General features: G+C 33.0%; 8 protein-coding genes across 8 annotated transcripts; 4 read left to right on the forward strand and 4 right to left on the reverse strand.

The window, feature by feature from the left end:
* The first annotated feature begins 178 nt into the window (after positions 1–178).
* On the forward strand, positions 179–2,187 carry BX664DRAFT_285020 (major facilitator superfamily domain-containing protein). The gene is made up of 3 exons (XM_051541658.1): positions 179–309; positions 415–760; positions 837–2,187. Exons 1-3 carry the CDS (start codon positions 228–230, stop codon positions 1,816–1,818), a joined length of 1,410 nt encoding a protein of 469 aa, XP_051397762.1. The 5' UTR covers positions 179–227; the 3' UTR covers positions 1,819–2,187.
* Positions 2,188–2,422: 235 nt separating this feature from the next.
* Positions 2,423–3,312, reverse strand: BX664DRAFT_339830 (peptidyl-prolyl cis-trans isomerase-like 3). The gene is made up of 5 exons (XM_051546711.1): positions 3,239–3,312; positions 3,105–3,179; positions 2,837–2,998; positions 2,641–2,759; positions 2,423–2,569 (listed from the first exon to the last, which is right to left on the reverse strand). The coding sequence occupies exons 1-5, from the start codon at positions 3,239–3,241 to the stop codon at positions 2,434–2,436; spliced, it is 495 nt and encodes a 164-aa protein (XP_051397763.1). The 5' UTR covers positions 3,242–3,312; the 3' UTR covers positions 2,423–2,433.
* Positions 3,313–6,155: 2,843 nt separating this feature from the next.
* BX664DRAFT_301730 (glutamine-fructose-6-phosphate transaminase) lies at positions 6,156–9,036 on the forward strand. Its single transcript, XM_051542396.1, has 10 exons — positions 6,156–6,214; positions 6,277–6,374; positions 6,446–6,573; positions 6,638–6,901; positions 6,993–7,146; positions 7,204–7,425; positions 7,529–7,818; positions 7,892–8,545; positions 8,613–8,839; positions 8,926–9,036. The coding sequence occupies exons 1-10, from the start codon at positions 6,198–6,200 to the stop codon at positions 8,939–8,941; spliced, it is 2,070 nt and encodes a 689-aa protein (XP_051397764.1). The 5' UTR covers positions 6,156–6,197; the 3' UTR covers positions 8,942–9,036.
* A 132-nt stretch (positions 9,037–9,168) lies between these two features.
* On the forward strand, positions 9,169–9,854 carry BX664DRAFT_285031 (Tim10/DDP family zinc finger protein). Its single transcript, XM_051541659.1, has 4 exons — positions 9,169–9,259; positions 9,332–9,427; positions 9,488–9,571; positions 9,645–9,854. Exons 1-4 carry the CDS (start codon positions 9,194–9,196, stop codon positions 9,663–9,665), a joined length of 267 nt encoding a protein of 88 aa, XP_051397765.1. The 5' UTR covers positions 9,169–9,193; the 3' UTR covers positions 9,666–9,854.
* Positions 9,855–10,406: 552 nt separating this feature from the next.
* BX664DRAFT_267835 (uncharacterized protein) lies at positions 10,407–11,312 on the reverse strand (the record flags this gene model as incomplete). Its single annotated transcript, XM_051540965.1, has 4 exons — positions 10,407–10,655; positions 10,734–10,907; positions 10,971–11,111; positions 11,166–11,312. 4 exons carry the CDS (start codon positions 11,310–11,312, stop codon positions 10,407–10,409), a joined length of 711 nt encoding a protein of 236 aa, XP_051397766.1.
* Positions 11,313–12,159: 847 nt separating this feature from the next.
* Positions 12,160–18,349, reverse strand: BX664DRAFT_388208 (uncharacterized protein). The gene is made up of 17 exons (XM_051549452.1): positions 18,108–18,349; positions 17,924–18,048; positions 17,470–17,843; positions 17,325–17,408; positions 17,172–17,238; positions 16,776–17,108; positions 16,367–16,713; positions 15,730–16,273; positions 15,118–15,643; positions 14,296–15,048; positions 13,984–14,198; positions 13,769–13,924; positions 13,621–13,704; positions 13,419–13,548; positions 13,056–13,354; positions 12,829–12,994; positions 12,160–12,746 (listed from the first exon to the last, which is right to left on the reverse strand). Exons 1-17 carry the CDS (start codon positions 18,322–18,324, stop codon positions 12,319–12,321), a joined length of 4,848 nt encoding a protein of 1,615 aa, XP_051397767.1. The 5' UTR covers positions 18,325–18,349; the 3' UTR covers positions 12,160–12,318.
* A 551-nt stretch (positions 18,350–18,900) lies between these two features.
* On the reverse strand, positions 18,901–21,093 carry BX664DRAFT_388209 (uncharacterized protein). The gene is made up of 2 exons (XM_051549453.1): positions 20,734–21,093; positions 18,901–20,628 (listed from the first exon to the last, which is right to left on the reverse strand). The coding sequence occupies exons 1-2, from the start codon at positions 20,979–20,981 to the stop codon at positions 19,101–19,103; spliced, it is 1,776 nt and encodes a 591-aa protein (XP_051397768.1). The 5' UTR covers positions 20,982–21,093; the 3' UTR covers positions 18,901–19,100.
* Positions 21,094–21,259: 166 nt separating this feature from the next.
* BX664DRAFT_361378 (uncharacterized protein) lies at positions 21,260–22,731 on the forward strand. The gene is made up of 5 exons (XM_051548242.1): positions 21,260–21,406; positions 21,486–21,895; positions 21,948–22,050; positions 22,110–22,286; positions 22,355–22,731. Exons 1-5 carry the CDS (start codon positions 21,279–21,281, stop codon positions 22,650–22,652), a joined length of 1,116 nt encoding a protein of 371 aa, XP_051397769.1. The 5' UTR covers positions 21,260–21,278; the 3' UTR covers positions 22,653–22,731.
* Positions 22,732–24,474: the final 1,743 nt, after the last annotated feature.

The raw sequence follows: 24,474 nt of genomic DNA on the forward strand, positions 1-24,474 counted from the left end.
ATATGGCGCACCCTGATATTTTATTTTATTTATTTTTTTTTAAAAAAAGGACCCTTTTGAATACTCAAATAACCAAAAAGAAAGAAAAAAAAAGAAAAAAAAAAAACTTTGTCGAGCGGAGAGTATATATAAAATAAAGAAATCATTTCTTTTTTTTTTTTCTCACTCTTTCTTTTCTCTTTTTTTCTCTACAATAGTAACTTTCTTTTTTTTTTCTCTCTGTTACTATGGGGATCAGTTTACCTTTCCGTTACAATAGTCCAACGTTCCAAGTCTTTTTGGTCGGTTTTATCTGTTTCTGTTGTCCTGGTAATGTCATTCACATAAAACAATAAAAAAAAAAAGAGAAATTATGCAGAAGTTACTGTTTTCTTTATTAACGTTCCTTTTTTTTTTTTTTTTTTTTTTTTTTAGGTATGTATAATGCCTTGACTGGTATGGGTGGTGGGGGCAAGTCAAGCACAGAAGCAGTGAACAATGCAAATACAGCATTATCTATTACTTTTACTGTTTGTTCTTTACTTGGTGCTCCTGTTTATAATATTTTTGGTCATCGTGTAATCATTCCTGCTGCTCTTACTTATGTTCTTTTTGTTGGTTCTTTCTTAAGTGATAGTGATGGTTTCACTATTGCTGCTGGTGCTATTCTTGGTATTGGTGCTGGTTTCTTATGGACTGCTCAAGCTGGTATCATGATGTCTTATCCTAATGAAAATGAAAAGGGTAAAGCTTTTTCTATTTTCTGGATGGTGTTTAATTTGTAAGTACATATAATATATATAATTGACATTATATTTATCTATCTCCTCTTTTTTTTTTTTTTTTTTTAATAATAGAGGTGCTGCTATTGGTGCTGCTATTCCTTTAGCCAACAATTGGAGTAACACGACAAGTAACGTCAATATTGGTACTTATATTGGTTTTATGGTCTTGATGACTTTTGGTGCAGCTTTAGCATTGGGACTTTCACCTCCTAGTAAGGTGGTACGTAATGATGGTACTCATGTATCTTTACACAAATTCTCCAATTGGAAACGTGAATCTTTGGAAGTGATCAAATTATTCATGAACTGGCGTATGTTGATATTAATCCCTCTGTTTGCTGGTTCCAATTGGTTTTATACTTATCAATTTCAAGTGTACAACGGTGGTGGTTACTTCAATTTACGTGCTCGAGGTCTTAATAATATGATGTACTGGTTATTCCAAATCATCGGTGCTGGCTTCTTTGGTTGGTTACTTGATTTGAAAGGTTTGGGCACCCGACGACGACGTGCTCTTATTGGTAACACCGTTGTCTTGATTACCGCCATTGCTCTTTGGATCGGTTGTATCTTTATTCAAAAGAATTTCACTTATGAATCTGCTCAAAGCACTCCTGATTCTCAAAAGACAGATGTATATAGTCCTGGTTATGCTGGTATGTTGATAGAATATGCTCTATTTGGTTTCATGGATTCTATCTATCAAGGATTCGCCTATTGGCTCATGGGAACAATGACAAACGATACCGAACGTGCTGCTCGTTATGGTGGTTTTTACAAGACGATTCAAAATGCCTTTGTCGCCATCGCAGCTCAAGTCGATGTTATTCATACTCCTTATATGACTCAACTTATCGTTGTCTTCGTCCTCAATGTGGTTGGTATTTTGCTTGCCTATGTTGTATGCTTCACCGTACCTGATGTTACCATTGAAGAAATCGATAATTTGCAAACTGGTGGAAAGGAAATAACTGTGGGTGGTCATATCGAAACTGTGGAAGATGGAAAAAGGGAAATAATTGGTGCTGGTGAAAAGTTTGAAACTGTGCAGTGATGATCCCCCTTTTTTTTTTGGGCAAGATGATTGGAATTTGATTCACTTGTAGATGGATATTAAGGATGTTAGGCTAGTTCCTCATATCTTTTTTTTTTTTTTTTTTATCATTAGTACTATCTATTCCTTCTCTTTTCCTTTCCTTTCCTTTTATTTTATCTTTATTACTCTTTTAGTTTATTATTTCCCATGCACTATTCTTGTATTCCTTCTTTTTTTTATTATTTCTATATTATTTCTTTACTTCCTTTGACTCTGTTCTCCATCTAGTTAGTTGTATTCCCCTTTTTATTTTATTTTATATTGGTGCAATCTTACTTTTTTAATCTTGAAGTTTGAAATAAAACATTACATGACAAAAAAAAATAATCATCTATCCCTTGTTCATTTGTACTACCGAAAATCATCCTTTGTGTTCACTGTACGACGTTTTTATTTATTTATTTATTATATTGTAATCGTATTTGATTGTAACTACTTGGGTGACTTTACAAGGAGGGGGAGTGTCTGTGTAAGGATGTAGAAGTTCAAAATGAGATAAAAGATGCGCGCGGAATAAGAGGAAATGGTGCAACATGTAAAATATATATATATATATATATTGTGTCATCTATTCTATACAGACTTGTCAGCAATCGGATTTGCATGAATGGTCACATTTCGGATACGTAATTCTTGAATAGGTCGATGTTTTTCATCCACAGGCACTTTTTCAATAGCATCCAATGTAGTATCAGCACCATCAATCACCCTAAAAAAAAAAATAGTAAGATCAGATCATTTTATCTTCATCATCCTCCAATCTAGTTTATAATAACTTACTTTCCAAATACAGTGTATTTTGTATCAAGATGAGGTTGTTTTCCATAAGTGATAAAGAACTGAGATCCATTAGTATTGGGTCCAGAATTGGCCATAGAAACAATACCTCTTGCATTATGCTAAACATTTTTCACAATTGTATTAACTATTGTTTCTCTAATAATGACATCTTTTCATTTGATATCCCTTTACTTACTTTTAAAGTTGATCGAATTTCATCATTAAATTTACGTCCCCAAATAGAATTACCACCTTTCCCTGTTCCTGTTGGATCCCCAGTTTGTAACATGAAACCTTTGATATTTCGATGCATTAGATTATTGTTATAATATCCACTTGCACAGAGGGCGAGAAAGTTCTATATTGTTGATATATAAATCCACCATCAAAAAAAATACTATTAATTTTAGAATCTAAAACGTATTCATGCCAATCCTTATCCTTACTATTATTGTTTATTTTACCTCTGCAGTATTTGGCACAGCTTCACAGAACACTTCTATTTTGAGATCACCTAGATCAGTATGTAAAGTCACAGACTAAATAAAATAAAACAATATTAGTTCACATGGTTTTTCATTATATAGAGCCTTTTTACCATTTTATCTATATAAAAAAAAAGAAAAGAAAAAAAGGGATAATATACAGAATGGATATAGAGAATGATTCAAGAGTAAAAAGAGACAAAAAAAAAACGTTTTGTTTGTCATTCGAATTTAAACCACCGCGTCTTCTTGTTTCAATCTGCGTGATATTTTTTTCTTTTTTTTTTCTTTTCTTCTTCTTCTTTTACCCACATTATTTTATTATCCAATCATTCTTTACTAGTTATCTGTTGAAACTCTCTGGTAATGAATAAATATACAAAAAAAAAAACACTTATTATAATAATATAACACGATATTTATTTATTTGCTCTTCATTTAGACGCGTCAGTGGTATTCCCTCTTTTGGTGTTCTTTGGGAAGAAGCACATATTCTCCTTTCATTCTCTACTCGGTAACCCTTACTTCAAAATAACGCGTCTCTTCTTTCTGATAGCAAGAATTGCTAGCATCCCGCGTAAAACCAGCAAGTCAACGCCACCTATATGACTTTGTAAACGAAAATAAATAAAAATTCTTATACTTCATTTTTACTTATTGAAATGCTATTATTTAGATTTATATTCTTGTTGTCAACTTCAAGATAATATTGATATGTAATGGGTATACCAATAATTTGATGATGGCGTCATAGGCTTACTGTGAATTCAGTTCTATCAAGTTTTTCTTTGGTCATTGAAAAATATCTTCACCAAGTTGGTAACAAGTAAGAAAAGAAAAAGAAAAAAAGTCAAGAGGAGTAAACACACCTTAACTTTTTTTTTCTTTCTGCTTTTAGCACAAGAATGCATGATCATATTTATGATAATATAAGATCATACTGTTAATCGCTTTTGGTGCTGCCCATGGACCAACACCCTTCCTTCTTCTTTGCTTTGGTGACAAATGATGATTCCTTAGTGATTCCTGTATCTCTGGGACTCCTTACGTTTCTTCCTCCATCGACATCCATTCTTGTCCTCGCCATCAATAGTCCTTTCGTTACTCATTTCTATCGATCTCTCACTCTCTTCATGTACATATGATCCCCTTTTTCTATATGTCCCGTCGGCTTGAAAACAGCATCATATGATATATATTTTTACTTTATTATACCATTCTCAAAGATTCCTATCAACTTCTCTCTACGCGCCATCCATCGCCTTCAGCTTCTCATCAAGTATGGATGTGCAGAAAATGCGAAATGAAATTATCCTCAATATTCAATTCAAAAATGTTTCTACTGGAATCCATTCGCATAGTCGATCGCCTTATCACAATATACATTACAAACATAGGAAACATGTACTATGGAGACCTCGCATCGCACCTTTTTGGCCAAAGCTATTGATTATTGGGGAGCACCATCAAATGATTACAAGTGTATATTGGTAGCACTTGATACAATTTACAGGATATGTCAAGAATTGATTGTCATATCGTCCGGTCGCCTTGGAACCCTCATGTGTGATCTTCCATGGAAATAGCCCATCGTAAGTAAAAAGTCAAAAATGAAAGAGAACATGAATTGATTTGTATTATATATATATATATATATATATATATATATATTTGCTAACCCTTTTTTTTTTTTTTTTTTTTTGAACATTTGGATAAAATCAGTATATGGTGAGACTACCAGTAACGTTCACCTCTTTGTGTAGTTGTGCTTTTCTTCACTTTAGAGATCATTTGGCGGCATGTACATTCTTCAACAGATACAAAACATCGGGTTCCTATCTCTTTATAGCAACAGATGTCGATGATGGCGGTAAGTATACGTCTATATATATATATATATATATGGAATAAAAGAAAAAAGAGAGAACTTATCATCTGCTCATTTTAGGGATTCATTAGCCATACCATCAAGAATTACATGGATATGTAAGTCATTCATGTCTGGATATCTTTTTATTAGTTTTGTCTCTTATATTTTTAACTCAATAACATCTTTTATCTTTAGGTGGTTTAACAATTTATTTTAAAGTCTCATTCAAATTGGTGGTCTATGCTTCCGTTTTTCTGGTTGTTAGGGACCTTTCTGGACTGCATTTACCTTTTACATTTTATTTAGTCTTTTTAGTTTATCTTGACGGATATTTATTTTATACTTTTGTCTTTATTATTGTCACGTTTTATTTTTTTTTTTTATATTTTTGAGACAAATTACGTTACGAAGCTCACTTACAATCAGATACGAAATAAAGAAAAAAACAATGATTTTTTATCTCCATTTCACTTTTTTTTTTCTGTAGATATGCAATCAGACAACTAAAGGATTCCAAATCAACAAAGAGTATGTATTGATCTTCATGTATTCTTATTTAAATGTTTATACAATAAGACGCATTGGATGTTAAATACAGATCAACATTTGTTTCCTTTTTTAAGTACACATTTTGTATATGTTGATTTCAAAAAAGAAGAGAAGAGAAAAAAAACAACTTTGCATGATTTTGTATATGTAATTTGGATGGTCAATGTGCTCTAATGTTTTTTTTTTTTTTATATTACAGTGATGAACGTTTTTAAGGATATGAGACGTGAGATCAAAAATGAAATCAAAAAAAAAAAAACTAACAATAATGTGTAACGATGATCTTTATAAGATAAAGACGATAAGTAGAATTTCTATTATCCGATATGATTAATCATCAAGGGATGCTAAAAATATTTGTATAGAAGATTGAACGTATAGAGAAAAATGGGATTATTCCGAGGAAGAACTCAAAAACTTTGAAAAGGGTATAAAAGGGGGAAGATACCAATTTCTAAATTAGGATTCCTCGGAAAAAGCAGTATTGAGGCCCTTCATTCTCTCCTCTTCACTCTTTCCGCGGATGGCCAAATCAAAAAAAAAAAAAAAAAAAATCGCTGCTTATAAAAAAGCGAGAAAAAGTGGTTGAATTTTTTTTTTTAATTTCATTCTTTTTCTTTTGTTTCTATTCAAATCTTCTCTTTTTCTTTATCATGTGTGGTATCTTCGGGTAAGTGTCTATATATAAATATATTTAAACTTGACTTATTGTATTTACATTGTCTTCAATAGTTATTGTAACTTTCTCGTTGAACGCGATCGTCGGTTTATTTTGAATACTCTATTGAATGGTCTTTCAAGATTAGAATATCGTGGTTATGATTCTGCTGGTATTATAATAATAAATAAGTGACATTCAAAACCAAAAACTCATTCTTTTTTTTTATTTTTATTATTTTAGGAATGTCGGTAGATGGTGATAATGGTATTCAGATTTACAAAGAAGTTGGCAAGGTTTCTGCTCTTCGTGAACTTGTTGAAAGTCAATCTATTGATTTTGATAAAACCTTCATTAGTCATTCTGGCATGGTAATATATATAAAATATAGAAATAAAGAAAAAAAAATTTTATTTTATTTTTAAATCTATATAGGCACATACCCGTTGGGCTACTCATGGTAAACCTTCTCGTATCAATTCTCATCCTCATCGTTCTGGTATCGATAATGAATTTACAATTATTCATAATGGCATCATTACCAATTACAAGGAAATCAAGACCTTTTTACTCAAGAAAGATATCGTGTTTGAAACTGAAACTGATACTGAAGTCGTGATTAAACTCACAAAGTACTTGTATGATAGTCAAAAAGATATTAGTTTTACTGATCTTGTCAAGGCAGTGGTGAAAGAAGTGGTAAATATATAAAATAAAAAAAAATAAAAAAAAAAATAAAACAATGAATAATAAAATGGGAATATCTAATATATAAATATTAAAAATATAGGAAGGTGGATTCTCTTTTATCTTTAAAAGTTCTCGTTATCCAGATGAACTTGTGGCTACTCGTCGTGGATCTCCTTTATTGATTGGTGTCAAGACTTCTCAAAAATTAAAAGTGGATTTTGTTGATGTTGAATTTAGTGAAGGAGCTGAAAGAGGTAAATTACTTATTCATCATCATTTATACAATATTAAATTATTTTTATTTTTCATAGCTACTTTAAATGATCCAACTGGAACTGGGTTTGTTGATGTTGCTTCTGGAACTACTGGTGCTCCTCATTTGAATCGTAGTATGTCTCGTGCCTTTTTAAGCGAAGATGGTTCTCCTCAACCTATTGAATATTTCCTTGCTTCTGATGCCTCTGCTATTGTGGAACATACCAAACGTGTATTGTATTTGGAAGATGATGATATTGCTCATATTGGTGCTGGTGGTATGTTTTCTTTTTTTTTTTTAAAAAAAAAGAAGAAAAACTGAAATGATTAATCGTTTTCTTTTTTTTTTTTTTTTTTTTTTATGTCTATTCATCATTGTAGAATTACATATTCATCGATTACGTCGTGAAAATGACAATTCACCTATTAGTCGTACTATTGAAACATTGGAAATTGAATTGGCAGAAATCATGAAAGGCTCATTTGATCATTTTATGCAAAAAGAAATCTATGAACAACCTGAATCTGTAGTCAATACTATGCGTGGTCGTGTCAACTTTGAAGATCACAAGATTACTCTTGGTGGCCTCCGTGGTTATTTATCTACTATTCGTCGTGCTCGTCGTATTGTGTTTATTGCTTGTGGTACTTCTTATCATAGTTGTCTTGCCGTAAGTTTATTCATTGATACTATATATATATATATATATATATATTTTAACTGATGGCAATATCATTTATTAGACAAGGGCTGTTTTTGAAGAATTGACGGAAATCCCAACGCAAATTGAATTAGCTTCTGACTTTTTGGACCGACGATCCCCTATTTTCCGTGATGATGTATGTGTGTTTGTATCTCAATCCGGTGAAACTGCTGATACCATTTTGGCCATGCGTTACTGTTTGGAACGTGGTGCTTTGGCGGTGGGTATTACGAATACTGTTGGTTCCTCTATTTCCCGTGAAACTCATTGTGGTGTTCATATTAATGCTGGGCCTGAAATCGGTGTGGCTAGTACCAAGGCTTATACTTCTCAATATATTGCTCTTGTCATGATGGCTCTTCAACTTTCGGAAGATAAATTGTCCACCGAGAATCGTCGTAAAGAGATCATTGATGGATTATATCTTTTACCTGGTCATATCAAGGAAGTGCTCGCAACTGCTGGTGATTTACAACAACTTTCCAAAGATACTCTATCCAAGGAAAAGAGTCTTTTGATCATGGGTCGTGGATATCAAAATGCTACTTGTTTGGAGGGTGCTCTGAAAATCAAGGAAATCTCTTATATGCACAGTGAAGGTATTTTGGCTGGTGAACTTAAACATGGTCCTTTGGCATTGGTGGATGAAAACATGCCTGTGATTTTGATCATGACTCAAGATTCATTATATCCTGTAAGTTGATCTCCTCTTTTTTTTTTTTTTTTCTGTGCTAATGTTTTACTTATTTTTTTTTTAATAGAAAGTACAAAGTGCTTTGCAACAAGTGTCAGCACGTAAAGGCCAACCCATTATCATTTGCAATACGGGTGATGATAATTTGATCAATGATTACAGAACCATCAAGGTCCCCAAAACAGCTGATTGTCTTCAAGGTTTGATCAATGTCGTTCCTTTACAACTTTTATCTTATTATCTTGCAGTATTGAATGGTCAAGATGTGGATTTCCCAAGAAATTTGGCCAAAAGGTATATATATATATATATATATATATATATATATAATATTGACAACATTTCACTCACTTTTTTTTTTCTTTCTCTGATGTTTATAGTGTTACTGTGGAATGATTAATATCCACCCAACATTCCCCTTTTATCTATATCAAGATGATACTAGTATTAGTTATTATTATGTCTCAATAAATTTTTTTTTTTTTTTTTTTTTTGGGTCTGCATTGGATTTGCCTTGCTATTTCAAACACAGACATGTGACTTTTTCTCTCCCCCTTCCTTTCGCTGTCTTACCTTTTTGTATGCTCCCATAGAAAAAAATAAACGCCTTCTTTTTTTTTCTTCCTTAATTCACATTCTATCAACATTATGGATTTCTCTCGTTTCAACCAAGCTGAACAAACTCAAATCGCTGCTATGATTGAACATAAGCAGGTATGATAATATCCAGGAGCAATTTACTGAAAGAACGAACCATTCATTATTAATTTGTTTTTTTTTGGATAGATGAAAGACTTTTTACGTCTTTATAGTAGTTTGGTTCAACGTTGTTTCGATGATTGTGCCAATGACTTTACCACCAAATCCATCACTGGCAAAGAAGTAAGTCCAATTAACAATAAATCAAAGAACATTATTAATGAATATCTTTTGATCTTTTAGGAAGCTTGTGTGAACAAATGCGCAGATAAATTCTTGAAGCATTCTGAACGTGTTGGTACTCGTTTTGCTGAACTTAGTCAACAAGTAAGCAATACTTTTTTTTTTTATTCATGATTTTTTGATATTGACATTTTTTTTTTCACTTTTGTTTTGTTAGATGACTCCTCCTGGTCAATAGATTAGATGATTTCTTCACCCTTCTTTTTATATATATATAAATTTTGTATCATATATCATCCGCTCTCTCTCTTTTTTTTTTTTTTTGTAAAGGACCTATCTCTGAATATATATAAACAAGTCTTTTTTTAGATCAAGCATACATAGTAGATAGTATCTTTTTTTTTGTAGACACATACATTAATAAAAAAAAAAAAAACTTTTGACATACAGGAATTTTATTATATCATTGATGTTGATGAAGGTAAAAAAAAAAAAAAAAAAAAAAAAAGATTATTACTATAAACAAATGAAGACAAGGGCGATACTAAAATAATAATAATAATAAAAGGACCTAACTATGATAAAGGAATGCTGATATGGATGATGATCTTAAAAAAAGAAGAGGGTATATGTGTCAACGCACCAGGCGAAGAGGAAATCTTTGGGTAGTTTCACCGAACTTCCTGTTGCCGATGTTGTTGTTGGTTTAATAGGTTTGGCATATGACATGTTGGTGATGTTGGTGTAATAGGTAATTCTAATATAACATATAAAAAAAACACTTAGTGTATCAAAGATATACTATATATAATATATATTACCTGGTTCTTGTTTCAATGGTTCATCAGGAGAAGGTGAAAGTAACCGACGACAAGTGGGACATGTTGGTTTTGATACATGATGTTGAATCCATGAATGTAAACAATGTCTATCGATTTTGGGAAGATTTAATAACAAAGCATTTAACTATATTTTTTACTTACAAATGAAAAAGATGTCCACAGGAAAGTTTCTTGGCTGTTTTCAATTCATCCCGACAAATCGCACAATCATCATCGTAAGCATCCAATTCTTCACTAGTAGCGTCCACATATTGGCTTCGTACATAAGACATGGCTCTCCATCTTTCACGATGAATCACTACTTTACTATGTAGATTCTTCAACACACTACGTACATTGAGGAATAAAACGATATCCACTAATCCGAATGAGATTCCATGCATCCACTTTTTTGGTAATCACAAAAAAAAAAAAAAAAGGTCAGTTATTTTTTCTTTCTTTCCACTATTTTCTAATTGATTTACCATCAGTTGTAAATATTGAAGTAAAGTACATCCAAGAATCAAGACATCAGCACTGATCTCCGCATAGTAATTGATCAATCGTTTATTTTCAAATCCATTTTCTCTAGATTGATCCAAAAGATGAGCCAAATATTTTGTAATGACTTGAGTAGTATCCAAAGCAACAGGAAGAAACTAATCAAAAAATTAAGTAAGTATCCATTCATTCATCTTTTTAGATTTTTTTTTTTTGTTTACCTCCAATGTCAAAAAAGTTAACGAGTTGGGAAACAATATCATACTTCCAATATACCAAATAATGTTTGACACAAAGATACCACATAATAATCCAGTGATCTTACGATATGCATTTGGAGGAGCATAAGCAACCGTGGCCAACTATACATATAAAAAAAAATTAGAGAATGAACAATTTTAATAAAAGAGACTTACATTTTCAAATCGATCTCGACTAAGTAAACTAAAAATACGAAGGAAGCCAAGGACACCAATCCACATAGATAGACGTAAGATTTGCCGCCATACTGGATCCATCACAGCACCGATGAAAATAACCTTGAATAATAGAAAATTGAGCATTCGATCATACATATGCTATATAAATAAATAAAGGTTCAATATCATACAAAAAATAATAATCTTCTTTTTTTTTTATACCTGACTTTCCATTAACCAAAGTTCACCAAATACTGATTTGATAATGGCTCTACCCAACAAAATCGAACAACAAATAGGCATGTTCACGTGGAACTATGTAGCCAAAACCCGGATCATTTATCAAAAGAATTGGGTCATCACAAGGGGAGAAATTCACGCCAAAAAAAAAAAAGCAGGATTTTTTTTTTCCAGGGAGGAAGTATACAACAACAACAACAAATAAGCATGGACAAAAAACAATACATAGATAAAGAAAACAAGTTAGTATGGTTGACTTGGCTCTTTTTTTTTTTTTTTTTAAAAAAAAAAAATACATACCAATAAACTCATTTTTTGAGATTCTACAAAGGTGATGAATGCACCGATATAAGAGTTACAAGATACAAGAGATGAAGGTTGACGATAATAATAACCAAAAAGTGAGTCGGGACCCATCCAACGTACATGTTCAAACCCATCCAGATCCGCAGTATAACAATCAGAAACAGACTTGATCAAATCCGATTTCAAAAAGGACCGTAGAGTAAATACAAAAGTTAAAGTGAACATAAACAAGGAGGAGAAGACATAGGTCGGAACATCGCATCGCATATTGTTAGGATTGTTGTTAATAAAAAGGTATGTAATGGGTTTGACTGATTATGACTTTTTCCGCTATAAAAGAATAACAGTAAAAAAAAAAAAAAAAACAAAAAAAACAACAAAACGATATAAATATATTAATTGTATATGTATCAATTGATTTATTTACAGAAGGGAGAGGGGTAAGAAAAAAAAAAAAAAAAAGAAAAGAGGAAGAAGAGGAAGGGGGGGGGGGACAAACAAAGACAAGTGGGGAAAAAAAAAAGATGAGTGAGAAGATTTTCTATGGAGGATATATTCAAACCCAGAAGTCATTTCATCAGCAGGCATACAAGTTCATAGGAGATCATTGGATCAAACTTGCTTTTTTTCTTGATTTCATCTGTATAGATCTATCCAATCCAGTCTTGCGTCTATTCCATCGACCTTTCTTTCTTATAGAATAATTCAAAGATCCATTTGTTGTCCCATTTTGACTTGATGATTTATAAGTTTTATCCCCAATTGATTCTATATCTTCAAATTCATCATCATCGTCATTGTGCATCGATATATCACCATCCTTTTGGATGGATCGTAACATTTGTTGAGCTTTTGAAAATACAGGATCCAATGAACTAGGAGAGCTGAATTGTTTCAGATCGGAAGTACGTTGTCGTCGTCCTGTCTTGAGTAATGTGTTTCGTCGTTTCGATTTGCTTTCTAGACCACCGCATCGAAGTTCTTTCATCAATTGATCCATAATTTCTTGTTCATTATCTTGTTCTCCAGAATCTAAAAAAGAAAAAAAGAAAAAGAAATTGAAATGTTAATATTGCTTCTCTTTTTTTTTTTTTTTTTGTGCTTGCTAACTTACATTTGCTGATATCTACACCTTTAGAAGGATACGATTTCGTACTCGAATGTTTTTGTTGCTGTTGCTGTTGTTGTTGTTGTCGATACCGTCGTTCCGCTTCTCGTAGTCGTTGTGCTTCTTGTCGTTCTCTTTTCTGTCTGATCAACTGACTCTCTTGAGAGCATTTCTACCATAGATAAAATAAATAAGTAACCTCTTCTATTTATGTTGTAGTTCTTTTGACATACTTCCCAACTAGTAACAAATGTGTTGAATATACCAAAGAATTCATCAGGAGCCACTTTGTTAGGATCTTCACCAAAATAACGTGCTACCTCTTCATAATTGGACAGCATGTTTCTCTGTAGTTCTTCCAATTGGGTATAGAGTACTTTCGCTTCTTGACAGAATGCTGTCATTACTGATACAAATGTATCTTCTTTGCTGTCTTTGTTGCTGGACCAATGGTCGTTTTTGAGTTCGTCTTCCAACTTTGAAAGGCCTTTAGACATTTCTTGAAATTCCATATTCACTTCAGTCAATGACACTATAAAATAATAACGGTTAGCATTGAAACTAACATTCACTATTTTTTTTTAAATTTAATTTACCCTTGCACGCTTCTTTGCATTCATCCAGCTCATCCACAAAATGATCAATACCAGGAAAGTTCTTTTCCACCGTTTCCGCCAAAAAGTGTAATAAAGTAGTTGAATTAGAGGTACCTTTTGTATCTACAAGCTATATAAAACCATATCATCAGATCAAAACAAAAAAAAATATAATTTTTTTGTGGTATAAATTGGTGATTACCTTGTTGATGCTGCCAATACGAACTCCAAACGCTCCTCCACGATAAGTGTTGCCATTCAGAAAATTGCCAAGTAACAAAATCAGCTAAGTTTCCATATAGAGAACCACATGTCAGTATACTAACAATAAGTCGAAAATGAGATCTTACCTGGAGTAGTTCCTTAAAACTATTAGCTTCATACAAGGACATGGACGCTTTCATAACAATCGTCATTTGATGTGAAAGTCGATGGTATTTATCGGAATAGGAAGCTTTGAAAAGCATACATTCTAATCGTTCTTTGAATCTTGGAATTTGTATCATCTAATAATATAAATCAAAACTAAGTAAAATGATTTTTTTTTTTTTTTTTTTTGGGTTACCTGTAGACAGAATTGATCCGGTGGAGAAAGAGCTTTGATTTTTTCAGTTGGAGACTTGATATATGGCGTCAATTTGGTAATTTCATCCTTTGTAGGTGCAAATTTCAACAAAGTTGATAGTAATTGCTCATCGTTGAGATCTTGATCCATGCCAAATATTCGATCTTGGAATTGTTCTAATGGTAATCGCTTACTGAAACTAGTCATAAAGATATCTATAAAAATAGAAAGAAAGAAAGAAAAAAAAAAGGATGAGAATAAAAATAAACATATTATATAAAAATAAAGTCATCAATACATATAAATACTTACTGAGCGTATATGCCTTTTTGGAATCAATCATATGTATTTGTTCTTTCTTTCGTGGTGCCTTGATTTCTACAGCAGGCTTTTGAGCAAACGTTTTTTCAATATCATCAAATACACCGGCCTTGGCAAGTTGATATTCCAGACTATTCTCAAATGATTTTGTTGCCGTTGCTACTGTATTTCCTGCTGATGTTGTTTCCTGGTCATTTTTCATGGTATCTTCCGTTGGTAAAGTAATGTTTGATGATATACGAGTAGATACTGCAGGTTTGTCAAGATGACTCCATACTGTATGTCCAATGTTCATCAAATTCATCTTTTCCCATTCCACAAACTTGAGTTTTTGTTTCGCTTGATACGTACTTGATTTCCGATTAGTATTTCCAATTGCACCAATTGGTCGATTATCATTGGCTGTTAGAGGCGGAGGTGGAGGAGCAGCAGGACCATTGCTGTTCAAAGATGGCGGTAGAGGCGGAGGAGGAGGAGGAGCACCGTTCACAGGAGGAGGAGGAGGTGGTGGTGGTGGTGGTGGAGGTGCAGTATCATTCATCGTTGGAGGAGGAGGTGGAGGTGGAGGAATATCATTCACAACTGGAGGTGGAGGCGGCGGTAATGGAATATTGTTCACAACTGGAGGAGGAGGAGGTGGTGGTGGTGGCGGTGGTGGTGGTGGAGGAGGAGCTGGAGGTATAGTCGTATCGTTGGTTGGTAAAGTTTTCTGACGTGTGTTTCCTTCAGGTTGTGGTGAGTGATCTATATATCCAAAAAAAAAAAAAAAATTAGTAAAAATGAAACCAATCTTCATGATTATTTTCATATTACCTATAGGAGAAGATATGGACAAACCAGTGCCCGCAGTAAGATGAAGATTTGACATTGAACTTGATGTTGATTTCAGTGAAGGAGTGGAACGCGTATCAGAAGGCTTGATGGGAAAGTCGAGCGATTTTACAGAAAGGGACGTTGGCGATTCAATTAAACTATTTTCACCAGCATCAGATGCAGCAGATTTCAATGAGGAGGAAGTGGCTACTTGATTTTTTAGACGTGATGTCGATTGTAATAGAGGTTCAGACATGGTTGATTCTGGATGGACGTTGACGCCTGATTCATAAGGGCTTCCAGTAGGAGAGGCAGGTGATAGTTCCAGACTGTCTTCCGATTGTCGTTGTTGTTGGTTTAGCTTTGGAGACATGCTTCCGTCAGTACTTGATCGAGATTTGAATGATTTGTTAAAGTTGACAGAACCTTGTCGGATCAAAGATGGTAAATGAGCACCCAATTTATTACGAAAAGACTGTTTCAATTCGTTCACATTTGTTTGTCTTTGAGATTCCAGTAGATTAATCTACCCAGAAAATAAATATAAAAAAAAAGTTAGACCGATCAATCAATGATGTATTTTTTTTTCCTCTTTCCTATTATATTACTTACTTTATCGTCAGAATCAATGACATTCCACATCTTGATATTTCTATCTCCTTTTTGTGTTGAGAGAGGATTCAACGAATTTTGGCGTCGTAATTGCTGTTCAGAAGAAGATTGTTGCTGCTTCTTGTCGGTAAGGAGTCGTACAGCTTCATACAGTCGTTTGATTTGTGCATCCATGGCTTCAAGTGTATGTTGATGTTCTACTTCCAAATCTTCTAGTCGTTGTTGTAATACAGTATTGGTTTGATTGGCAATATGTATACTTCTAGCCAATGATTGATTTTCCGCACGAAGTTCACCTACTAATCCATCAGCTTTACGGTCGACCAATAACTTGAGTTCTGCTTCCCTTTTGATAGCTTGATCGGCTCGTTCACGTTCTTCGTACATATCTTTGAGAGCTTGATCCAGTTCGTCTTCATCCGAGAATTTTGATAAGAGATGACCGATGGAAATGCCGTGCATTTCTTGGAAACCATTGGGTGATCCTCTGCGATCTGATGTGATTTGACCCACTACCATATCAATCAATTGATAATACCGATTTCTATAAATGAAATAATGATAATTAGTCAAATACATAAATATATACAAAAAAAAAAAAAAAAAAAAAAAAGAGGACATGAGTATATATATATACCTTGTTTCTGGGTCATATTGAATAAGTAACAAATTTTGTAGTATATTTTGTAAAAAGTCATAGGCGCGCGTTCCAACAAGAGTAGGTACAATTGCTTCCATCAAGCCAAGAGGTTCATGAATGTTGTTAATAATCGTGTCGCCATAAACAGAATAAGTATCACGGTCATCCATTTCACGAAATTCATCAATTTTTCGGTTGATCAATTCATTGTGAAGTCCACCAAGTTCTTGTAAAATAGAGTCCAGACCACCTTGATAGAGTTGGTTTCTTAATGCGATCCTTTCTTGTTGATTATCTACAGTATCAGGATCTACCATTGCACAAATTAAGAGCATATTGGAAGCCTAAAATATATATATATATATATATATTAATGATTGTATGATAAAATAGGTTTCATACTTACAGCATATTCCGTGATTTGTATCTCTATATTCCCTGACATACCCAATTGTCGAAGTTCTTGACTAGCCCCAACAATAGATCCCATCTTGCCTCGACCTTGTAACATATTTGAAAAATCGGATAACCAAGGACCAAATCGAGAATGATGATTTCCTTTTTCTTTCAATCTGTCCATACCATGTAATACCATCGAGTGACCAATAGGTTGTTCACAATAACATATAAATGTTAGAGTATCACATGCTAATCGTCTTGCAGGCATATAAGGTGATAATAAAGAGTAAGTTAACGTGTCGATATAAAGAGGATCGCCTAATGCTTCTTTGATTCCATGCTATTATAATAAATATCAGTATTATTTCTTGAAATAGTCTTCTTTTTTTAATTCATTTCATACCACATTATTGAAAAGCGCTCGTAAACATTTGATAAGTTCAAGTTCAAGATAAGAATTGTGTTGATGCCTATTAGTAGTCGGTAAGAAAAGAAGGATTAGAAGAATCATATAGATTGTAAAGATACAAGTTCATATTTTTTTTTTTTTGATTACCGTCTAGATGATTGACTGTTGGTCCTTGCCAGCTCTTTTGCAATATGCTGCATTCCTTGATGTTCGACGAATTGGCGCACCCAACTATTAAAAAAAAAAAAGATGAAGTCAACATAAGAACTCAATATCGTATAAATCTATTTACCTAAGAGGCATTGTTCTTAAGCGCACCGCCATATCACTAATAAGTTTGATTGGAAGGTCTTTTTTGTCTTTGTGTTGAAACAAATGGATGTAATATAGAGGTGAATTGGTATCTTGAGTATGATAGTCAAGAAAAGAGGAATGCTGTTGCTGGTTCTGTGCTTGTGAATGAGGTGAATGTCCACTTTGTAATTTTCTTCCAGTATGTCTAGTAGAAGGGCGATTCGATCGTTTGTTGGTACTAATGTTATTACTGCCACTTGCTGTCATATTTCCTAATTTCGTTAATTGACTTTCGTTGCAAAGAATCCACCATTTTTTGTCCGAAGAAAGATCTCGTAAAGTGGTATCACCAAGGTTCAAATTCAGTCTTGACTATAAAGAGAGGATAAAGAAGTGTGTGAGTTAAAAAAAAAAAAAAGTTAATGGAGTATGACCAAGTAAAATATTCTTACCGCTGCTTCTTCAAAAAGACGTTCAATATCATCGTCAGAAGGACGATCGTTTCCTTCTGCTAACCATTGTGTAACTGGGATTTGATCGTCAGAAGCATAAGGGAGACTTCTTAAAGAAGAATTGGCTATGAAAGACGACGAGTTAAATGAATCATTCATAATAATAACAATGTATATCATTTACCCGTTGTAGTCCAGGAATCCTTTGTACTTGTCGGAGAGACCAGATCGGGAGAGCGAGGAACATTATAAGATTGTATATTAGTTTTCAAAGGTGTAAGAATATTTGAAGCATGTTGCTGCGTTTGTGGTTCTTGTTGAAAATAAGGTGGTAATGACGTTGGAGTTTGCCGTCTTGGTTTCTTTTTCCGTTTACCACCAATATTGGAAAATATATCCATTGAAGCAAGAAGAAAATAGATAAATAAATAAATAAAAGAAGGTAAGAAAAAAGAGACGCAAACAAAAGCATTTGATTGTGTTGACAAAATAGGTAATCCGAAAACAATTGTATTTGAGCCTCCGCAGTCAAATGGCTGCCATTGCGTCTTTCTGTCTTTCTTGCTGTTTCGATCTTTTTTTTTTTTTTTTTCATTATGATACTTCCACTATCTCTTTTGCGTCGCGCACATCCCGGATGGATTGATACGTGGCGATCATACCTTAGAGCTGGAGGATTTTTTTTTCTTTTTCTTTTTTTTTTTTTTGGTAAGTGCATTTATACAGGTAATATTTAATTGAAAAAAATAATGCTAACCACTTTTCCAATTCTTCTTTTCAACCACCGAAATGGGGGAGGGAAATACGTAGATCCAATGGCGTGTCAGGACCAATGATTATGCTGATTGAAATCAATTAAGTAAAATTCTTTTAAGCTTTATATAGACCTTAATAGAAAATTTATTGATGATGTATAAAATATATGATTTTATTTTTTATTTTTATGTAAAAAAAAAAGAAAGAAAAGAAAAAAAAAACGGATATGTAAATAGCTAATGTAACGTGAGTGTGATTGTCAAGTGTGAATGTATATGAATGTGAGCGTGAAAGCTTCTTTTCTTTTTTTTTTTCTTTTTTTTTTCACTAAGAAGGAAGGAATACTGAATGACATGATACAGAAATGCAGGTAATGGTTTAAAAATGAATGACAACTAAAATACTAATTAATCCAAGTTTCCTATGATTTCCAAAAGTAAGATGTTGCCCATTGACCAAGATGTCCAAATACAGAATGTGATGATGCTGATGATTGTTGTTCTAACATTCTATCATGAGAATCCGTCGTAACCTTGTTAGTATTATTATTATTATTGTTGTTGTTGTTGTTGTTGTCATTGTTGATATTAGATGTTTGATGATGTATAGCATCTACAGTTGAAGGTTCACTGATAGGTTGGGATTTTGATGCTTTGCCGGGAGAGAGTATAATGGGTGGAGAAAAAGAAGTATTGGACACTACTTGATTTGATGATGATGATGATGATGGTATATCCATACGCACACTAGTTGTATATTGTTGGTTTGTTGGCTCGTCGTCATTGTCATATTCCATATTGCTGTTGCTGTCATCAAAGGATTGTCGATGAAGGTCCCAATCATCATCCACATAATCACTTTCAGGTTCAGAAGGTGATACATCATAGACTATAGAAGATTGTCCTTCCCATTGAATAGATTGATTTGACGTATTGGTTGTTTGTCGATGAAGTTGGTAATCAGGAAGGTGGATAGATTTTCTGTCGTCATCATCGTCCCATGAAGAAAGTGAGTCTCGACGAGATACGGAGGTCACAGAATTGTCAGAATAAGAGCTACTTTTGAGAACGGCTGGTTCAATTCGCTTGATTGATCTTGGTGTTGAGATGTTTTTTCTGTTATTGTCATAAGAATGGTGTTGCATCATAATACCATCATCATCATCTTCATCATCATCATTATCAGCATCATTCTCGCTATATTCCTTTTCGTCATTATTGCTATCATCACTGTTGGAATAATGTGTATGTCGGCGATGATGATATTGATTTCCATTGCGGCGTCTATGAGTTGGATAATCATCATCTTGTGAATCGGAATGATTATCATCAGTTGTTGTTCCAGTAGTATCAGCACGATCGGAAGAAGAAACATAATATCGAGAAGAAAGATTGGCAGTCATCTTCACTTTTGGTAAAGAACCTGTTGCACTACCTCCATCATCATCGGAAATCACCATATATTGTTCCACACGTTGATTGAATCGTAACTTTGGTTGTCGATGAGTGGCGATAACAGAAGGAGAAAAAGCACCTAATTGTCGATTAGCTTCGGAAAGTGAGATTCCAGATCCACCAGTTTCGTTTAAATCGCTAACATGAAATTCAGATGCTGATCGACGTAAGATATCAGACATGGTCACCTTTTTCAATGCAGATTTCAATGGTCGTTGTTGAGTAGTAGGTAATATTGAAGTTGATGGTGGATTGGTTGTTGCTATTGCTGTATTTGTTGTATTTGACGTGGTTCGTGTTACCGTGGAAGATGACAATGGTGGTGCAGAGGGTGTTCCCGTGATACCTTTATCAATCAACGGCGCATCAGATGCATGGATAAGACCAAATTTGTCATGAGCACTGGATTCTTTTGGAGCATAACGATCTTCTTGTTCAGTTTTTGTGACTGTATGTAATGGACCATAAAGCCAAGTAACATCACTATCCTTCAACCTATTACATATAATTAATAATAAAACAAAAGAAAAATGAGTGATTTTTTGTATAACTTTAAGAAAAAAAAAAGATTTTTTTTTTTTTTTTTTTTTTTTTTTTTACCAGTTGAGAGTTTCTGGACTAATGGTCTTCAAATGATTCCTTTGTTTCGCCCAAGTACGCCAAGAAGCATTTTCCAAACGAATACCATTTACAATATCCTTTTTTTGTTTTGTCATCATTCTCCAAGAAGCAGCCAGATCCATTTCGTCAAAGGTATAAGATAAATAGTCAACACATACTTCGGGAGACTGAATATCAGTTCGTTTTTGGGATTCACTATCGTCATCTGCCGTTTGCTTTTTCAACATTTGGTATCAATCAATATAATATAATGAGAGATAATAAAAGAATAATAATAATAATAATAATAAAATAGACTGTTATATACTAGGAAGGTTTTATAAAGAGTTGATAGAGATGTCAATCAAAAAAAAAAAAAAAAGAAAAAGGAATAAAAAAAAAAAGGAAAAAGTAAATAAAACCAAAGGGTAAGTTAAGAATAGAAAAGGCAAAGACATGGAAAAAACCCCGACTAACATTAGAAATTTTTTATATATATTTTTTTTCTTTCTTTCTTTCTTTCACTTTTTTTTCAACTTAATATAATGGTTTTTTTCAATACAAAGTCAACTATTATTCTTAATCGTATTATAAGAGCATATACTACAACTTCAAATATTACTGTTGATGCTTTAGTTTATTCAAACTATGGAAAACCTTCTGAAGTCCTAAAGTAAGTTATTGATAAAAAAAATATATATATTCTTTCTAAAATATATATATATATCTATATATCTATATTATAATATTAGGTGGCATTCTTATCCTCTTCCAGCATTAACTCCAGAAACAGTTCAAGTAAAATTCTTAGCTTCACCTATCAATCCTGCTGATGTCAATCAAGTTCAAGGTGCTTATCCTTTGAAACCACCATTCCAACTTTTGAATGAAAAAGACGACATCAAATATGCTGTGGGCGGTAATGAAGGTGTAGCTCAAGTCATTGCTACAGGTGACAAGGTCAAAGGTATTAAAGTAGGCGATCAAGTCATTATGGCAAAAGCTGGTTATGGTACTTGGCGTACCTACGCGACTGGCCCTGCTTCGGACTTTCAGGTGTTACCTATGACAGATAGTGTGTCCAATATTCAACTAGCCACACTTTCGGTCAATCCTTGTACTGCATATCGAATGTTGAAGGATTTTGTCAAATTAAACAAAGGTAAATTATCCTACATCTTATCTAAAAGCTTATTTTTTTTTTTTTAATTTAGGTGATTATGTGATTCAAAATGGTGCTAATAGTGCAGTGGGACAATCGGTTATTCAATTAGCCAAGGCATGGGGTATTAAAACGATCAATGTAGTTCGTAATAGGTAATTTCTTTTTTTTTTTTTTTAATGGAATTTGACACGTTTATATATTATTTTAATAGACCTGATATTGATGCATTACGCAATGAATTGGAACAACTGGGGGCAACTCATGTGATTACAGATGATGAACTAGGTAGTTTTGAAACCAAATCATTGATCAAGGAATGGGGACAACCGAAATTAGGCTTGAATTGTGTTGGAGGAAAATCGGCTACGGAAATGGCTCGTCATTTAAGGTAAGGAAATAAAAATGAGGGGGATTTTTTTTTTTTTTTTACTTACCATTTTCTATTCTTCATTTTAGTGCCAATGGACAATATGTAACTTATGGAGCTATGGCTAGAGCACCTTTATCATTACCAGCATCATTACTTATCTTTAAAAATATCTCATTCCATGGTTTTTGGATGTCAAGATGGACTGATACACATAATATGGAAGAACGAAAGATTATGATTGATGAATTGATTGATTTGATGAAACGTGGTCATTTCGTCGAACCCAAATGGACTCAAGTAGAATGGAAGGAAGAACCTGTCAAGGCAGCGGTGGATCAAGGTATTCAAGGATATGGTTCTGGCAAACAAGTGATTTTGTTTTAGATTAGACTGGTAGATTTATTTATTAATGTAGTTTTAGTTTGATGAAATAAAATGCAACATGATTACTGGATATCATTTATTACTTTTTGTCATTACTTGTGGTCTTTATTATTGTCGTCAAAATTATTGTTGTTGTTTCTTTGCTTATAGGGGAAAGTTGTCATGCATTGTATTCTTTCTAGTTGGATGAAAAGATGGGTGGATGTAGAATAAAGGTTAAGGAGCAATCTCCCCCCCTTTTTATATATATATTTATTTTACTTTACATAGTCAAGGAAAAAATAGTAGTATTTATTATGATGATGGTGGGTTGTATTGCCACTCGGAATAGTGGAAAAAAAAAATCGGTTATTATGTTGAACTCCTTAATATATATGTATCCATAGCAACCAATACTTATCATTGATAAAACTCGTTCTTTAGTTGTCACTCCTCTAACTAGTCGAGACAACGAAAGGGAGGGAAAAAAAAAAAATAGTGAATGGGATAGGGGATTCTTCTAATTGACAAAAAACCACAATATGGGTTTATATAAAAATAAATAGAAACATTGTGTAAGCCAATAAAAGCGGTCTTTCTCAAAGATGGATAAATCAAAACAATGCAGATCTTCCTTACCACGCTCTTTTTCTATAATAGGAAACAAAAAAAAAGGTATTTTCTCTTTTCTTTTTTCATTTCTTTTTCATTTCTTTTCTCTTTATTTTTTTTTATTTTTTATTTTTTTTTTTTTTATCTTTTTTATTTTTATAGATATATATATATATATATATATATATATATTTTAACCCCATCACACTCATTTCTTTTTCTTCATTAAAACTCCCTTCCTTTCATTAAAATGGATTACTTTCCCTCTCCACCCTCATCACCTACTCCTTCTGCTTTTGATAAAGTAATTTGTGGAGCTTGTGATAAACCCTTGTCATCTGATTGGTTTTGTTCAGATTGTCATAAACGATGTGAAATCTGTAATAGATTCTTGACTCATGAACAATGCTCTCGATGTTGGGTGTATGATGAATATCAACATTCATATGTACGTAAACCTCGATACTTTTATCCTCCTCCTGCCTATTTTTATTCTTCTTCTCCTCCTCTTCAATATCCTCAGCAACAACATCATTATCAACAACAGTATCAATATCATCACTATCAACAACAACACCAACAACAACAATACCATCAATATCAACAACAATCACCCTCCTTGTTTTCTTATTCCTTACCAAGCTAAGTTCGACAACCTTTTTTTTTTGTCACATTGTATATAAACACTTCTTTCCGTTCTACTTTAGTTTTGATTATTTTTTATACTCATGTTTTACAGTTCTTTTTTTTTTTCATCATCATGAATAATGCTTTTGTTTTCTTTACGGATTTTCCCCCTTTGGATCTTTTTTTTTTACCCCTCATTTTCACTTTTTCTTTTTTTGTCATTCACACGCATCTTTGTCTCTCTCTTTGTTTTTTCAGACCCCCCCTCTTTCCACCCTTTCTCCCCTTCCTTTTTTTTTAATATATCATAATAAAAAAAAAGAACTCTATTCTTATCATCTATTCATTCCTTTTTATTGTGATCAAAAAGTGATTTATTTTATAGAATGGTATAAATAATCATAAAGAAAATATAAATCTTGGATGATCTTCTGTTTTAAAGATGAAAAAAAAAAACAAATCTGTTCTTTTTTTTTAAAAAAAATAGGAGTACAATATATTCATTTGATAGAAAAAATGTCATGCATACTAATGCATTAGCTATACGATCATCGGTAAGAACCAAAAGAATGTTTGTAGTATAGTTTAAGGTCCCGATTTACAA

The sequence above is a fragment of the Halteromyces radiatus genome (genome assembly GCF_025201355.1).
Source record: "Halteromyces radiatus strain CBS 162.75 chromosome Unknown BX664scaffold_7, whole genome shotgun sequence".
Classification (NCBI taxonomy): domain Eukaryota; kingdom Fungi; phylum Mucoromycota; class Mucoromycetes; order Mucorales; family Cunninghamellaceae; genus Halteromyces; species Halteromyces radiatus.